At 35.5% G+C, this 18,472-nt stretch overlaps 1 protein-coding gene across 1 annotated transcript; it reads right to left on the bottom strand.

Moving 5' to 3' along the window:
* Positions 1 to 1,289: 1,289 nt before the first annotated feature.
* On the bottom strand, positions 1,290 to 17,074 carry EXOC1L (exocyst complex component 1 like). The gene is made up of 3 exons (XM_063107585.1): positions 16,954 to 17,074; positions 6,313 to 6,443; positions 1,290 to 1,556 (listed from the first exon to the last, which is right to left on the bottom strand). The coding sequence occupies exons 1-3, from the start codon at positions 17,072 to 17,074 to the stop codon at positions 1,290 to 1,292; spliced, it is 519 nt and encodes a 172-aa protein (XP_062963655.1).
* Positions 17,075 to 18,472: the final 1,398 nt, after the last annotated feature.

The raw sequence follows: 18,472 nt of genomic DNA, 5'->3' as shown, positions 1-18,472 counted from the left end.
AATTTTAAATCCTACCAGCAATGTATGAGGCAATTTCTCCACATCCTTTCCAACACTTTTTTTTTTAAGTCATCCTTAGTAGATGTGAAGTGGTACCTCATTGTGGGTTTGATTTGCATTTCCCTAATGACTAATGATGTTAAACATCTTCTCTGTGCATATTGGCCATTTGTATATCTTCTTTGTAGAAATCTCTATTCAAGTTCTTTCCCCATTTTTAAATTTGGTTGTCTTTTTATAACTGAGTTGTAGGGATTCTTTATATATTCTGGGAATTAAGCCCTTATCAGATATATAACTTGCAAATATTTTTTCTCATCCTTTCACTTTCTTGATAATGTCCTTTGATGCAAAAAGTTTTAAATTTTAATGAAGTCCAATTTATCTGTTTTCTTGTTTTGCTCATGCTTTTGATGTCACAAGAATCCATTGCCAAACCCAAGTTCCTTCATATTTACCCCTATGTTCTGTTCTAAGAGTTTTATGTATATAGTTTTTGTATTTAGGTCATTGGTCAATTTTGAGTTAATTTTTATATATGGTGTGAGGTCAGGGTCCGGTTTCACTCTTTTGCATGTGAATATACAGTTATCCCAGTGCAATCTGTTGAAGAGATTCTTTTCCTTTTGAATGGATTTGGCACCCTTGTCAAAAATCAGTTGACCAAAGATGTATGGGTTTATTTCTGAGCTCTCAATTGTATTCCATTGGTTTATAAGCCTATCCTTATGCAGGTACCACACTGTTTTGATTACTGTAACTTTATAGTAAGTCTTAAAATCAGGAAGTGTGAGTCCTCCAACTTTATACTTTTTTTTCAAGATTCTTTGGCTGTTTGGAGACCCTTGATTTCCATATGAATTTTGACATCAACTTTTCCATTTCTGCAAAAAATGCTGTTGGATTTTTTATAAAAATTTCATTGAATCTGCAGATCATTTGGGGTAGTATTGACATCTTGATTTTATTAAGTCTTCTTATCCATGAATACAAGATGTCCTTCCATATATTAAGGTGTTTCGTGATGCTTTTACATACTCTTTAGCAGAATACTAATTTAGTCAAGACCATCCAACTCCTTCCAAAGTTGCCAAGGAACACAGTGGCAAAAAGCTCCAAATGTTGAATGATTGCATTAAAACACATTTCACTGCAATTCACAAAGCATTACTTTATTTTCATATAAATAATAGTCACTGATGAAGGAAAAAAAACAACATTATGACTTTCATTATTTACCTCAGGAACCATTTTCATAGGACACTGATGAAGGAACATGGTATACTTCTTCAGAGTGGCAAGGGACATAGGGACAAGCATACAAGATTGAAAGCATAAAAGCATATTCTCATAAGGACCAAGCAATCCTTATTGTTGGAGGACCAAATAGAATCATCATTAATGTAAGTAGAATCAAAGTTCACAATCTGTAAGTCCTTCTTAAGGTAGGCATGATTCAGCTTATTTACAGTTCGAGCAAAGGCATATTTAGAAGCACAGCTATATGCTTCCAAACTGTACACTTTCTTGAAGTGGAGATCAAAAAATGGATTGTCCTAGAAGAGAAAGAGAGACATGATTTAGTTTGTAGCCAAGAAGTAGATAAGTTTCCTGGATTCTCTCTTATTCTCTTGGGTATGTTTATTGATTGTAAAGTATCAGTAGAAAATATATTTCTAAAACCTACAAATGAGCTATCCAGAGCTACCTGCTTCAAATATAATAGCATCTAAAAAATCAACAAGAAAGATTATTTTTGAAACATATGTGTCTTTTCAATTATACAAATAAAACATGCCTCAGAATGTGCAGTTATCAAGTCTTTCCAATGTAGTGAGTTAGAGAGGATTGGTAGGGATGAAAGAAGAGAGTAAACTCACTTATAGACTTCTGGAAGTGAAAACAGTTTCTCCTTTTCTTTAGTAGGAGGTTAGTTCTTTGTGCTATTTCAAAGGGAGAAGGGAAAAATATGGGATAGCTAATTAGCTATTGTCATATACAGATCACCAACCTGCTGTCTTTGAAGTTAATATCAAAGAATTACTTTTGAATGGAATAGCAAGAATCATGAAATCATTTGCCATTGAAACTGTCAAAATACTAAAGACTGCCTCTAGGCTCTTGCTGTATTTCTAGTGTAAATATTTTTTTAAAAAGTGAACATCAAACCTGATCTAGGTCATACATGTTAAAATAATAATAATTGCTACTGTTATTAATACCAGCAACAACAATGCCTTGCATTTATAAAGTTTACAAAATGCTTTCACATTCATTATCTGCCTAACTCCTGAGTCTCCTTTAGGGCCGAGATTTTGCATTATTTATCTTTGTGTTCCTAGTGCTTATCCATGACAACTACAAATGTGTGTGGAACTGATCTCAAGTAGTCCTATGAAAGGAGAACTGGAGGTAAACGTTGCCCTAGGTGACAAAGAGTCTGAAACCAAATCACAGTATTAATAATTTGTTAGCATGTCATATGTCAGTATTATATATAAGCAACTATGTCTTTGCAGTTTGTTTTTCAAATAGGAAAATTTTTGCAGGAGGCAGGAAAAAGAGCATGGGTTTTGAAGTGAGACAACTGTTTTGACTCTCTGATGTAACCAGAGGCAAAGTACTTATCTGAGTCTCATTTTTCTCATTTTAGATAGGGTTGCTGTGAAACTTACAGAGATTAATCATATAAACTAGTATGAAGCTTAATAAATGATAGTTACCTTTCTCAAATCTGCCTCCAAAGATTGTGATATTCGTGTTAATACCACCTTACTTTATATCATTAAAAAATTTAAAAACAAAACAATGCTTTTAAAAAGGAATGTACAAAGGTGATGTGATTTTTAAATGCAGTGCTTCCTTAGTCACACGGCAATTTTTTTCTAGCTATCATAACTGCAGCTTGAAAGACAATTCTGCCGAGAATCTCAATAAAAGGAAATCACATCCACTGCCTCACCAGATACTGATCATGCATCTTATGTTGTTTTCTGTCCCAAACATTTGCTCTTCATCAGGTAGAAAATATCCCTCATGCTTTTAAGACTTGGACAGGATTAATCTTTTCCTTTAGCCTAATAATGGAAGGCTGAGCGTACATGCACATAGACTACATTTCTCTCTTCCCTTTGATAGAATCCTAGAGCTAACAGGGGATGTCACAGATCATTTAGTAATCTCCTGTGTTTAGCTGGTATAATAGTTTCCAGAGAGGCAAATTCCAGGTTACATGTGTTGCTATTGGCAAAGCCAGGATAAAAACCGAGATCTCAGTCAGCCCAACCCCACTTTTTGCTGCATCATCCTGTCTCCTGTTGCACCTCCAAATCTCCATTTATTTTGATTTCTGCTTTACAAATTGACTTCCACTTCAATTCCATTCCATTTTAAAGGTGACAACTTTTTGGCTTGAAATTGCTCTATATAAAACTATCATTGCTGTTGAAAAAAATGTAATAAATAATGACTCCTGAGGATTCAATTCCAAGAAAGAGAAGAAATTCCCAGAACAGCCAAGATATTTTTACTTCATCCATAGAAAAGAAATTTTTAAGAGAACTATTCTTTGGATACTATAGTTTCTTTTCTGGCAATTTAATATTTTAGGTCCTAAAGTTAGGAGAAAAATGGAAATAGCCAACTTCTCTTTTGTGTCTAGTTCACTATCAAAGATAATCATCTTCAAATTGAAAAGGGAAGAATCAACAACGTTTGGATGGAATTAAAAGCCAAGAAAGGTGAGGAAAACATAGAGAACAGCTAGCTGTTTCAGGGGAGACTAAGTTGACAAGTTTAATAAATACCTCCCCAGGCACTGGTCAAACTTGTAGAAAATAACTATGATATCTGTAACATTTGAGAACTTGAGAAAAAGAAAACAAAAGAAAAACAATGGGCCATAAATTGGGGCGGGAATGGTTAATTCCTGAAACTACAGATTAGTGAACTTGATATGGATTTCTGATAAAATTCAATGCAGTATAGAAATTTAGTAAATACAGAAAAATATAAAGAAGAAAATAATAACTGAAGAAATTTTAATCCTATCACACAGAGATAACTATTATTTACGTCCTGGTTTGTTTTACATATACATATGATACAAACATACATATCTACATGTAATTTTTGCTTAAAATTTAATATTCGGATCTCGATAATATGATAGACTAAGTATGAAAAATTGACACAATAGTTTAGAAAAGGTTTGTATTCAAAACTTTTTCAAAAAAAGTTTTAAAAAAATTATTTTAAACTTTAAAAAAACTTATTAACTAGTGAACAATTGTGTTCTGAGTTATTCCTTTGAAAACATGTTTTGTAGTGATTACATAATATTCTGTAATATGGATATGCAATAGTATATTTAACTATTTCCTAAATGTCAGATATTTAGGTAGAATATATTGTCAGAAAAATGCTATGTGAATACTTGGGAAACAAAACAATGAGATACAGCATTCTTTCATGAAGAAATTGTGCCACACACTAAATTTTGAAAATAGGATTCTTAGGTGATAAGTCAAGGTAATAGCAGATAGTATATATTGATTTAAGAAAATAAATATGTGAAATTTAATATATAAATTTAGATATTCAGATTAGATGATTATTAATTAATTAGGGCAGAATTAAGTGCTTATGGCTGTCTACTTCTCCACTCTATCTTCAGAGCCCGGCAGGCCCTGGTATACCATAAATCCTCAATAAATGAATGAACAAAAGGAAGAATATAGGAATTTGTAGAGGAATTAAGCAACCAACCTAAAGAAGGCAAATTAATAGATTTCTGGTTAAAGTCTAGTTCTATAACTTAATAACTATGTGACCTTGGGAAAGTCAATTAATTTCTTTAAGTCTCATTTTCTTCATCTGTAAAACAGTAGTAATAATAGAATCTAATTCATGGGGTTTTGTGATGATTATTTAAAACTATATATGGGGGGGGGAAGAAGATATAACAACCACAATTACTTGAAGTTGATACGACAAGCAAACAGAAAGGACATGGTTGGGGGGGAGGCGGGGAGGGAGAAGGGAGGGAGGTTTTGGTGATGGGGAGCAATAATCAGCCACAATGTATATCGACAAAATAAAATTTAAAAAAATAAAAAAATAAAAATAAAACTATATATGGAAAGGGTTTAGTTTGGTTCTTGGCACCTTGTAAAAATTTACTAAATGTGAGATGGTAGCAGGTAACAGTACTACTACTAGTAGTAGTGATAACCATCAATTACCTAGAGGTATTTATTTGACCTTGTCTGCTTCATCAATTTCATTATTGTCTTGGATGAAGTCCTAAATATTGTGCTCATTACATCTGTATTATACTATAGTGATATTAAAAAATCAAGACAGAAGATTTGATAGCTTGGACCAATAGGCCAAACTAAGAATATGGCATTTATTACAATTAAGAATAAATGAGCTTAGGTTCTAATTCATTCAAGAGCAACACCACAAATACTTATTGAGTGCCTAATATCTATCAGGCAGAAGGCTATGATAAAGGGTGAGATATCATTGGTCCCAGTTTTTAAGAAGTTTTCCATCTAGAGGGAATTCAGAGTAATCCAACAATTGCAATTTGTCGGATTATGGCTATAACACATTTACGTCCATAATGCAATGGGTGCATGGAGCTGAGGAGTTGGGAATTTACCCAATGGGAAATCTGGGAATGGGGTAAGAGATGCGGGTGATTGGGCATCTTAAGCCTCAAGAGTCAGTACTTCAGCATGGAGGATATGTAAAGTTTAAGGGGGGAGTGAGTTCTCCATTCAAGGAGAACTGTTCAAGGACAGACTGGGAAAACCACGTGTCAAGTGGTCAAGTGGGGAGATTGGCGTATTCACTCTTTCTCCCCTTTCACCTCTAAGATTGTAGGATTCCAAGAATTATATGGACCTTCTGGTAGATAAAGTGGGTTTGCTGACAGTAAAATTTGAAGATAAGGGAAGGAACCCCGAACTTATAGAGAAAATTGGGGTAGGGAGAAATTGGTGATGGAAGTATCTCATATGTATTTGGAAAAGGGATATTTAAAGTTTCAGCATTGACTGGTAGATTGTGTTTAACCCATTAAAAGGCCCTTGGGAATGATGCTTTTAAATTTCATATATAAAATTCAAATTTATAAAAACAATAAAAAAACCAGATCATCCTAATAGATTAAACCATACCACTTAAGAACAATATAATGTCATCTTAACATTTAGTACATTCCAAGAATATAGGGAGTAGAACATTGAACATAAGATCTTCAGCATATTGACCCCACACTCCCTTATAAAACATAACACTTACGGTATCTGCTTCTTTTCCATCAATCATCTGCAGGTCATTCAAAGACCACTTTTTTGTTACTTCATATTTTTCATCTAAACCTATTCTGTAGTGTTTCACCATAATTATTTTCACTTCTTCATTTTTGGTCACTGAAGGACAGAAAAATACTTTGTGTACATAAACTCTTAATAAGACAAATTATTCAAGTCACATTTTTCAGTATTTATGTATTCCCTTTTTATATAATGACCTTGAACTCACATTACAGCTACACCCCAATTTTGAACCCTAATATATCTGAACCATCACAAGTATGTCCCCAAATCTGCTCAGTGTGTTAACTTTATTTTTGCTGCAGTTGTGGTTACATACCGCCACAGCAATGTCTGTCCAATAGAACATGGAGCTACATGTTCTGAGCTCTGAGCTTTGTGGTGGAGAATGGGATTCAGCTTGAGGCAGGAAATAGATTTGGTGTTAGCATATGGTCAGTGCCAAAGTGTTTATCAGAACGAGTTGGAATTTTAATTTACGACAATATAAGAAAGTGAGGTCAGGGAAGTAAACAGTTCTGTTCACACAGCAACACTGTTGAAGAGTGATCAAGAAAATACTATAGTAACTGTGAACAGTTTCTTTTAAATTTGCTGTAAGACTTGTGATGTAGAAGTGCTTGCATCACAGGTACTGTTGACCTGTTTGGTATTGTTTGAGATTTGTAATCCCCTCAAGGGTGTCTCTCAAATTCTAGTATTCAAAATTTGCCCTTTACATAAAAGGTTTTATTACTATATTTCAAAAGATGTGGGAAAAAAAGCTTTGCTCATTTTACATGAACAAAGTAAGGGAAATAATTTCCTGGTCTGAAAATCATTTGTCTTTGGTCACAAATAAATACATCAGAAACATCCGTCAGCATTTAGCATAGAGCTCTTGGAGAATTATCCATGAATTAATAAAGGAGTATTTACTACTTGCTGGATAGAGCTATGACATTATAAATACCACAGGGAATACAAGTAAGAGACATGGTCCCTGCCCTCTAGAAACTTATGGTTTTGTCAGGGAGACAGGGCTAACACACGAGTCACATATAATAGTACATTATAACGAGGTGGCAGGTGGGGATCAAATCTCTAATATTTTCTTTCAAGATGGACAGTGTCACTTAGAGTGTTACAAGCTGGTTCTGCTAAGAATGAGACTGGAATTTGTTTTGGGGAAAGACTCTCTCTTGGTTCTAGAAAGTACCACTTTGGCGTGCCCTCCTCATTATGGAGATATAAAGCAGTATATTACAATATAATTGTAGTGATGGATAAGTAATGTGGAGCAGATTATATGTTTGACAGGAGTTCTGAGAAAGGAGAGGATTGGGATAGTTAGGGAAGGAATTATAGAACAAACAGAATTTGAGGTGGGGAATTAAAATTAGTCCAGTTTGGAAAGGCAGAGGCCACCCTGAAGGCATTTCTGGGTGAAGGACTGTGTGAGGAAACGAATAGGCAACAGAACTTAACTTTACCAGGTGGAACAAAAGAAAGTGGATTGTGCAGATTGGTTGGTGTTAGGATATGGTGGGCAATATGTTGAGAAGGTTATGAAAATGTTTTGAAAGTCTCTAGATTTGAAAAACAACAGACACCGCTGTGGACTTGGGGTGTCTGAATCCTCCCCTCTGGCAGGAGGAATGGGAAGTGGCCTGGATAGCAAGGGCTTCAGCATTGGAGCTGATGAAGGGAGGAACTCTGGAGGTACAGTTGATACTGAAATCAAGGCAACCAGCTGAGCTCAGAGTTTATTATGGAGCTGATTCTAGTCCCCTAGAGAAGGGAGTCTGAGCAGGTTGACATATCTAAGAAGAGGGCACTGTGTTCGGTGTTCAGGAAAGGCTCATACAGCAATACATGTTCAATAAGTCTTCCTCCTTGAGCAGGAAACTGATAAAATGGCACCCTGTTAAAGGAGTATTTTTCTGGCAGCAGTGATGCACAGGATACAGTGAAGAAGAAAAGAAAGAGGGACCGGAGGACCCTGGAAAAGGCAGTGCAGCCCAATGGGCTCTGGCATTAGACATTCTGGTGTCAGATCATGATACCACTTCTTGCAGTGTGGTCTGAGTAAATTTATTAATTACTTAATTTCTCGAGATTAAACCTCAGCTTTCTAATGTTGTAGACATTAGAGTGATACAAACTCCTAGGGTGTAAAGATTGAAGTAGATAAAGTATATCAAGGACTTAGGATAGTGCCTGGTTTCTAGAATTTGCTGAAGTGTTTTGTTTTAAGAGGCTGTTGTACTAACATGGCATGGGATGTGGGTAATGCAAGTAGAAATGGCAAGTCCAAGTAAGTTTCAGATGAGGCACTGACAACACTGGCTGGAAACCAAACACTGGGAACAAACCCAAATAGGAAAGTATGGAGGCTGAGCTGGTTGGGTGGAATGTGTTTTGTTTTTGACATACAGATGAGATATCCACAAATTATCTCAGAAGAGAATAAGATGGAAATTTTGTTGTTTGGGAAAGGAGATACAGACTTGGGATTTTTGTGTGTAGAGAGGTTTCCAAGATCAGATTTATAGGGAAAAGAGCAGAGAAAAGAGGTGAGAGAAAGTGGAGAAGAAAGAGATGTCAGCCAAGTTGTTCAAGAAGGGGCCTCAGGAAAGAGGCAGGCACAACAGTGCAATGATATGGAAATCAAGAGGATGGAGAGTTTCAAAGGTTTGGAGACAATCTCGTGAAGGAGAGTTCAGCCCTGGCACAGAATCTGACTTGGAGAAGATCATTAGTTTCCTCCATGAAGGCAGTTTCTGTGGAATGGTGAGGGCCGAAGACAGCTTGGAGAGGATTACTTCATGCACATGGAGTGCCAGTGCCTAGGTTAGGTAGGATGAAAAATGGTGATAGAAAGGCAATCTAAAGACTATGCTTTAGATCACATATTCCAGGAGTTTGGAAGAGGAGAGATTGCACATTTTGAAGACAGAAGGAGTGACTGAGGAGGCATATCCTGAGAGGACTTCAAGCAGAAGATCTTAACCCAGGGTCAATGAACCGGCCCAGAGTCTGTGATCCTCTTGACATTGAGCAAAAGTCGGTGGGTTTCTGCCCATCTATACTTCTTTAGCTCTAAAAAAATCCATCTTCATGGTATAGTTGTCAGCTTTGGGAAGAGGAAAGGATTAGAAGAGAAGTTGTTAGGCCGGTGTGTTGAAGTGGAGGCACAACTGATTCTGTCATACTTACTAAGGACAAGATCTTGGGGTAGTTCCTTCCACTAGGAGGCAGTTGTGTCTGTCCAGGCAAAAGCTCTACTTCAGAGCCAAAGGACTATGTTCTTGCTCCAGCTAGCTATCTCACTAGCTACTTAGGGGGATAGGGAGATATGGAGAAGCTACTGGATACTGTTTGAAAATGTCATTTTCAGGAAGCAAATTCTACTGCCTCAACTACATGCCACAGTAACCGGCTAACTGACTGTAGACCCACTCACTCATTTCATTAAATTGATAAATATTTGAGGATCTTTTTTTATAGGAAGCACTGTGCTAGGAATGGAAAAAATTAATTCTCATAAGGTACCATTCCTGCTGTCACTGAGATTAGAGGGAGTGGGGGACTCAGAGAAGACACGTGCTCACGGCGCTGTGAGTGAAGCACAGACAGGGTGCTATATAACATGGACGAGGGACATTTTCATTTGCATGGGGGTCAGGGAGAACTTCCTGAGGGAGGTAATCTCAGTTGTAAAAGGGCAGAATGAAGAAAGGGGCAAAGAGAATTCTAGAAAGGCATATGTACAAAGTCATGATATACTTGACACTCTTGAGTCATTACAAGTGTTTGGTACTGTTGTCATGAGGTGTGAGGGTGGACAGGTGGTAAGAAGCAAGGTAGGCAAGAGCTAGTTCCTGAAGGGTCTGGAATACCTGGATAAGGAGTTCAAATGTTATTTCAAAAACTAGGAGTGGGGGGGGGAGAGGGGACAGGGGGAGAGGAGTGTCACTGAAGAATTTAAGTGAAGGGACACGCTGTGCTTTACATTTTAGAAACTTCTTATGGACAATTCCATAAAGGATGGGCTGGAGGTGGGAATGAAGAAAAGAGATTGTCAGAATAATTTACCAGCCATCAAGTTTTCTGACATAATGGTTACTGTCCCACCAACACCAAACTAAGAAAATAAAAGAACATGCTATGAAAGTTAACCTTTTAATAAAAGGATGTAGCACAGAGAGAGTGCAGCCTCCTTAATTTGACAAAATAGACTTCTTTGGAGCCAAGGAGGCTCTAAGAATTGTCTTTAGCCAAGAGCCAAAGAAGCCTGCTCAGGCTGGAGTGGACCCAATCCCTAATTTCCGTGCTTGAGCTTTGCTGCCAGCTAAAATTAAATGGCCATATCCACATTAATGCAGTGGCAAAGTGGAAACTTATCACATTGTCTTAAAACAAAAATATGTTTATATAGTCAAAATGTTAGAGAGTTGGTTTCAGGAACATCAGAGATGCCATTATATAATTATGATTTAGTGAATAATATTTATAGACCCAGGGAATTTCAGAATTAATCTGCTGCAGTTTTAATATTTTAGTATTTTCAGAATTTCATTCTTAACTTCATGCCAATCATTTATTTTCACTTTTAATTTTAAAATAAAATTAGTCATTAATTAATAACTCTTTTACCATGTAAAATAGTTACTATTATTCATGAGGCTAAATGGAAAGAAGATTAGCTAATTGATCCAATATAATTTGGCAGAATAGAGGAAAAACAGTAGCTCACAAGTAAGGCACACAAAATGCTTTAAATTAATAAACGACTCTATTATTTTACAGTCCTAGTGTTATATAATTGTTTTCATCATTTAAATTAAATAGAAAAAAAATTACCATGAAATATCAAAGAAAAGAAGCTTCAGTGAATTGTTATAACATATTGAAGATGTTTTGGGGGTGGTTGAGAAGGCTATCATTGATTTCATCAAAAAAAAGTAATTTTCAAATAATATTTCTTGTAGAAATTTTTTGTTTCTGATATTTTTACTTTAATGCTATTAGATTATATTTGTCAGTTATTAACAAACATACCAAGCCACAGGTGAAGAAAATATTTGTTAAGGAAAAGGTAGTTATATCATGTATGTGGAAGAGTACATTTTTTGCTTATTAAACAGTTTTCCTGCGTTTGAATCCAAAACAGAAAAAAAAAGGAAAAATGTTTTGGTGACTGAAAAAGCCAAAAATAATTATAGTGATTAGTGAAGTGACAGAAGCCACTTATAATAAGTCATAAATATTATTTGGTAGCCGCATCTCTTTATGCCAAACTAGTGCACAATATAAAAGTTCTAAATTTTCCTGCTATTTTGATACAGAGAAAGATGCGTGAAAGTAAATTTAGAAGTAGAAGAATGGAGAGAAAATATTGTAAAGAACATGTGATATGATGAAAACTAAGCCAAATATTTATATCTTACTCAGATACACTTGTAAAATGTCTAGAGTCTCCATTCCTTTCTTATTCAAAAAGGAGTAGTTTATTTAATAAGTGGATTCAATTAGAGATACCTTCATAGAAAGAAGATCAAAACCTCCCTTGTTTGGAAAAACAAGTTAAAATACTATCTCTGTTCCTCATGAATCAACAGATAGGGTTGTAGAAATATTTTTATAAAATCAATTTTTGGACTATACTGGGTACCTTCAAAATGAAAATGATTGACTGTAAGCGAGTCAGGACATGAGTTATTGATGTACTTACAAAAATAGGAGATAAAATGAAAGAGAAGGAAAGTGATTTTGTGGCAACAAAAGCACCAAAGAAACAGAGACATCCAGTGAGGCTTTTGGAAGGTTTGGTTTTATGAGCTCCAATCTAGCATATCATCAGTGCAGCTACTGAAAGCAATATAGCATAGGGCTTAGGCACAAGTGGACCTGGATTTAAAGCCTCCATTCGTCACTTATTATTTGGTGATCTTAGGCAAGTTATTCAGCTACTATAAGCCTCAATTTTATCATCCATAACAAGTGGCAAATAAGATAATATATGTGAAGTACTTTCTATAGTGTCTGGCACATATGTTAAGAAATGTAGCTATTTTAACCAGAAGCAGTGTAATAAATGGAAAGAACTTGGGTTTTGTTAGTAGATTTACTACCTGTGACCTTGGGCTAGTTACTTAACTTCTTGTGAGCTCAGATTTCCTCATCTGCAAAACAGGAATTTTATCTATCTCATAAGGTTGTCAGAAAGATTAAAAGGAATCATGCATATAAACGGTCATGGATCATATAATCATGCATATAGACTTGTGCCAAGCACTCAGTAGGCATGCCTTAGAACTATCCCTTTCATCCCATTATCAATAATATCATTCTAATCATGGAAATTTTAAAATATTTTCTTTCCTCTTCAAAGCTCTGCTATGAAGTTTCCATTCACTCTACAAATGGTGTGGCTTGGAGTTTAGAACTGGCAGATCATCTTGATTTCCACGTTTTTACCTCCAAAAGAGATTAGCCATTGGGAAAATCTATTTCATGTATAACCAGTTAATAATGATTGTGGGTTGTTGATTTTAGAAATAATAATGTCCCAACTCTAAAATCCAAGCTGCTGGCCCTTTTGGAACTAAAAATTAAGTCACAAGAAATGCAAAGATCCAAACAGGAGCTTCATCATTTCCATATTGTAGTTCCCACCTACAATTAACCTAATTTGGAGAATAAGAATATTTTATTTAAATTCTTCCATAGAGAAGCAAAATTAAAGTATATTTTTCTATCTTTAGGAGATAAAGAACAAGAATTTTAAAGTATAAAATCTACTTCGGTATTAAAGGATTATTCCCATTTCACAATCCTGATTGTAGATAAATTTTGTGATAAATTTTATAATATACATATTTTGTTTTTAATAAAATATACCTTTTATAAATCAATCCTATATTTCTTCTTTTCCTAATTTTTTAAAATAGAGAATAAGTGCATCAAATTAGAATTTCTCCAAGGGTATTCTCCTTTTGAACGCAAGATCCCTATGTTGTTGCAGAACCAAGTGTATTACTGTTTATTAAAGGGAATATTATAGGCTGTAAAAGGGAAGATGTTAAATTATTATATATCAAAACAGCCTTGAGTAAATCTGCAACTTGAAAGATAAAAAAGAATATGCATATAAACTATGCTTGGCTCTGTTTTATAACACATGCATAGCTGTTAGGATTATATTTTGGCCTTTGCAGTTGTTATTGTACTACTACTAACATCTTTAATTGGATGAAAACTTTTGAAAGCATTATCCTCTGTTTTTATTCTTACAAAACACTATGTATTAGTAGGATAATTTTTTTCTCAATTTAGAGCTGAAAACATTAAACTAACTTCTCCCTAGACAACACTATTGTCTGCTGAAATGAAAACTTTGAAAGAAAGCTCTTTAGTTTATGCTCTCTGTCATTAAGATATGGGGAATTCACAAATTTAGCAGCAGTGGTTCCAAATGAATAATTTTAAATTGCTTTTAGCAACCTCCTTTTCTTATTGATTTATTCTTATTTAACACTCTTATTGTTAACATTCTTATTGTAAATGATTTGACAAAATTGTTAGATTCTTTGGTTCACAGAGAAGAAGTTCTGTTCTGGTAACAAAAAGTAATACGTTCAGAAAACTTATCCATATGATTTTCATAATTCTAGCAAATTTTATTTATTTTCAGATTAATAATTATGAATGGAAAATGTTTTTCTAAAAGTATGAGAATACTTAAAAATAATCTATATCTGAATATACCTGTAATTTTAAATTTATATACTATATAATACATCAATTTTTCATTATACATTAAATATACATACTTATTTTAATATATTTTATTTTTACTATAAATATGTATTTATACTATATACATATATAAAAATATATTTCAATATATTTTTACATTAAATCTATTCTTCCTATATATTTTTAAAGTATAACCTTACCTTTTATTTTATTAATTTGGAATATAATTTCTATCCTAGTAAGTTTTTTTCCTAGTAAGGTTTTTTTTTGTGTGTGTGTGTGTGTGTCTTTTTCGTGACCGGCACTCAGCCAGTGAGTGCACCGGCCAGTCCTATATAGGATCTGAACCTGCGATGGGAGCGTTGCCACACTCCCAGCGCCGCACTCTCCCGAGTGCGCCACGGGCTCGACCCTTCCTAGTAAGGTTTTAACAGGGAGCACTGTGTGCAGTTATAGGTGTTTTTATTTCCATTTCAGAAATGTCAACGCTGAGGCCAGAGAAATTAATTATCTTACCCCAAATTTCACAACTGGTAGGTGGGCAAAGCAGTGTGACGTTTTTACACCAGACCTCTCTGGTTCCAAGCATTCCAAGGTCGTTCTACTAGGCCCTGCTACTTCCCATTCAATTTTGGCTAATGCTTCAATAGCGATTTCGAATCTCTCTGAATTTCTTTAATTTGTTTGCACTCTCGTCATTGCACATGACTTATTCCTTTTTAGTTCCTGCACATAATAGATCTCCTCCCTCCTTTAAGAAGAAGCTGTTTTTAACCACCAGTGATAATGATGTTCTAGGCTGGGGAAGTTCATCCCAGCGAGAAATGACCATGCAAACCCTGAGGTGGGAGGAGACTGAGGTCCCAGGATATCCCCAGTGTACATCCTGGCAAACTACAAAGAGAGAAACTGAGCTTATGACATCTGATTTTTGACATAGTCCAGGTAAACACCAAGATTTAACAGTAAATCACATTTGTCTGGTTGTGAAACCCCTTCAAAAGACAGACTCTGGTCAAATAAATAGAAAGTTTAACCATATTTAAATATATTTTCTTTAGTTTGAAGAATGGATGATGGAATTTGACTATCCTGGAGCCACAAGTCTCACAAATTTAGAACTGCTGGATTATAGTGTATAAAGAGGGAAATCTAAGTATGTGACTCTACTCCCTGATGGTGGCCAACATTCAAAGTATGGCGTTACCTGCCTCAGCAATTATGATGTGACCTGTTTGATTCATATCAGTGAAAATTTCTGATTAAAGCATGGTAAAAGATTTAGGACTGTCAAGCACCACACTGATTTGTTTTAAATTACTCTTCTGTTAAAGTGTATTTGTGGTTGTTATAAGGGGTGTTACATTTGATAAGTCATATTTATCATGTGATATAGAAGAGAGTTGTAAAAAGTTAGTGAACTGATATGGCTACAAAGTTAACTTTTATCTGGAATATTACAATATTGTCTTTTCTTCCTCATCTCTTAGAAGACCTTATTCCTTGCTTCTTACATGACAGAATCATTGAATCATTTTCAAACATTTAATTCTAGGGGACTTTTTTTTTCATGTCAGATAGAACAAGTTTAATTAATTATATAATTTGGAGGGGCACACTAAGATATATTTGGTTAATTAGATATATAAATTATTGTGATTATTTCATTTCTAATAAGTTTGTCTTTAAAAATACTTGCATACTAATGTTATACAATGAGGAATTAGCTTTATAAAGTGGGAATAATGATAACAAAATTATTAAATTTCAATATTGGAATAAGCATCTTGTCTCATATATTTAGTAAAAATACTTTAAGATATGGTAATTTGGTGGTTAGGATACAATATAGTTTCTTACTTAAATTTTAATTGACATTTTTCCATAATTTCTTTCTTTTTCTTGGGCTGATTAAGTTTTTTACATTGCTGATATGCCAAGTTCCCACACTTTGTATAGCATATTTTGCTAGATAAATATTATTATTGGGTAAATATTACTGTATTTATTAGAAATGGTAGAATTTAAAAAAAATTCTCAGCACTTTCTTTAAAGATGTTTTACTTCCCTTATAGTACTCCCTCTTGATACCTTTAGAAAGTCCTTCTAAGCCAATTATTAGGAAGGAAATTAGAAAAAGTTGTTTTCTGGAAATAGGCATGTGCCTTAAAAAGGTAAGTCCATGATGAACAGTTAAAGTTTCTAAGCTCTTTTCTCCTAAGTCCCTGAAAAGTATTAGAAATCATGGGTTGGAAAAAGGGAATGCTGTATATTAAATTCAATAATGTCATAAACTTTTCTGCCTAAATTCAGCACAAAAATTACAGGTTAGGCAAAAGCCTATTCCTAGAATTAGACAATTTTCATGAATTTTAAAAACATGAGGGAAATACCTTTATTTTAGTTAAATAGTTTAGAGAACATCCCTTTCTTTCCTAGGATGAAGAGAGAGAACCCCAGGTTGTCCAGACTGGTTGGAAATACAGCTGTGTAACTCAGTTCTCCAATGTATTTAAAAATATACAGAGAGCTCTCTGCATTTTTAAAAATGAGCTCTTACACAATAAAACTGCATGCCATGCAAGTGAATTAAATAAAAGATTGGAGACAAAATAATCAAATTAGGAGGAGTACATATCCAGTTTCATTTCTGAACTAACCAAAATATTCCTAATAGTTTTCTTTCATTTTAACACTTAAAAATTCTGTAGAATTCACATTCTAAAACCTGGCATAGTTAAGTTCTATCACAACAAGATACACGTGCTATATAGGAAAATAAATACAAGAAATTTCCCTCTATCACCCCAGCATCTTTGGGTGGTTTGCTTTTTGAAATGATAACAGAAAAAAAACAGATTACCTGATACACAGAGGTAATACCTGTCCTGGACCGAGAACTCTATTTCAATAAACTCGTACAGATTCTGTGAGAGTGGCTTAAACAGTTTCTTCTCCAAGTCCTCCTTTACCAGTGATGACATTTCCTCCAGTTCCACCTGGCCTGGTACCTTGGTTCAAGCTCACTATTTCTCTCCTTTTGCTCCCTAGATTTCCTGTTTGGGTTTGCAGCTCCGTGGTGAGTCCTGCCCACCTCCCAAGCTTCACTCTCTTAACTTCTCATTCCTGGCCAGAACCCAGGCTCCCGAGAGCACTCAGCGCCGTCAGACCCCTCACTGCGGTATCTGCCCAGTGGCAGCAGCAGCAGCAGCAGCCAAAATACAGCAGCGGCACTAGCCCCACTGACAGTCTTCAGCATCCAGCCTCAAGCAGGCTGCTCTCTGGAGCTCTCCCGTGGCTTGCTGATGGGGAGACGTATTTATGAACACGGACCAGTATCCACAGATCTACTTGTGGAGTCCTCCAGTTATTCCAGCGTAGTAGCCTTTTCCCCTTTCACAGCTCTATGCAGAAAAAGACTACTACTTCAGCTTGATGCCATTATATAAATCAGCTGTCTGGCTATATTGATTGAAATCATATTCCATTAAGAACTTTGCCATCATCGGCAAGAGCAAAGACATCTGTGCTTGCTTCTAACACTTCCAACAAATCTCTTTCCCTCTTTTCTTTCCCCTGCTGCAGTGCATTTAGACCTTTGCTCATGAAAGTCTACACCAATCCCTGGGTCTAAATTATTTTTTAAACAGCAATTTTAAATGGGCTCACTTCAATACTATTTCTCCACTTACAAACAAAAATGTATGACATATTGTCTATGTCAGGCTAGGGCCCACACACTCTTCAAACTTGTTGTACAGGATGGGTCGCAGACCCCTCACATGCCAGGCTGGGGCACCAGACCCCAGGTTCTGAGCTAGGTAATTGGGAAAGATCCTGGGAGCATACGACAGGAGCTCAGTCCTCAGTTTCCTCAGCAGCAGTAGCAGTGGCCTCCTGGGGCATCCCAGTGGCCCTGACAGCAAAAGCCTCCAGCAGCAGTAGCAGCCTCCCCAGGGGTGGGGGCACTGTGGATCAGAGCTGTTTGTCCTTTATACTTAAGTCTGATAACCCAGGACACCTGGGTGTGAGCCAGACAACCCAGGAACACCTAGGTGCCTGCACGCATCTACATCAGATAATAGCCACAGAACACCTGTGTGCATGTGCATATTTATGTCAAATGCTTGGCAAGATTCTGAACATCTGAGGGACCCTGACTATTTATATTTCATTTTCCCTACACGTACCTACTGGGGCAGAGCAGTATATTTTTTTCTTGGGAGGGTGAATTTCCTAGCCTCAAGGAGTTTATAATCTAATAGATGAGCACACCAAATAATCATAAATGTGTAAAAGTGATATATGGCAGAAAAGAGAAGAGAACACAGAATAGAAAAGGTATTTTTACCTGGAAAGTATCAGAGAAAGTGCTGTGGGAG

The sequence above is a fragment of the Cynocephalus volans genome, chromosome 9, assembly GCF_027409185.1.
Source record: "Cynocephalus volans isolate mCynVol1 chromosome 9, mCynVol1.pri, whole genome shotgun sequence".
Taxonomy (NCBI): domain Eukaryota; kingdom Metazoa; phylum Chordata; class Mammalia; order Dermoptera; family Cynocephalidae; genus Cynocephalus; species Cynocephalus volans.
This window is presented reverse-complemented; position numbering and strand designations above follow the sequence as displayed.

Bases quoted from the DNA above. Each gene is read 5' to 3' on its own strand.
- EXOC1L (XM_063107585.1), bottom strand. From the start codon at position 17,074: ATGTCATCACTGGTAAAGGAGGACTTGGAGAAGAAACTGTTTAAGCCA. The intron at 6,444-16,953 runs GTAATCTGTTTT...TCTGTCCTTCAG, and splicing joins GTATTACCTCTGTGTATCAG to TGACCAAAAATGAAGAAGTG. The intron at 1,557-6,312 runs GTAAGTGTTATG...TTTCTCTTCTAG, and splicing joins ATGGAAAAGAAGCAGATACC to GACAATCCATTTTTTGATCT.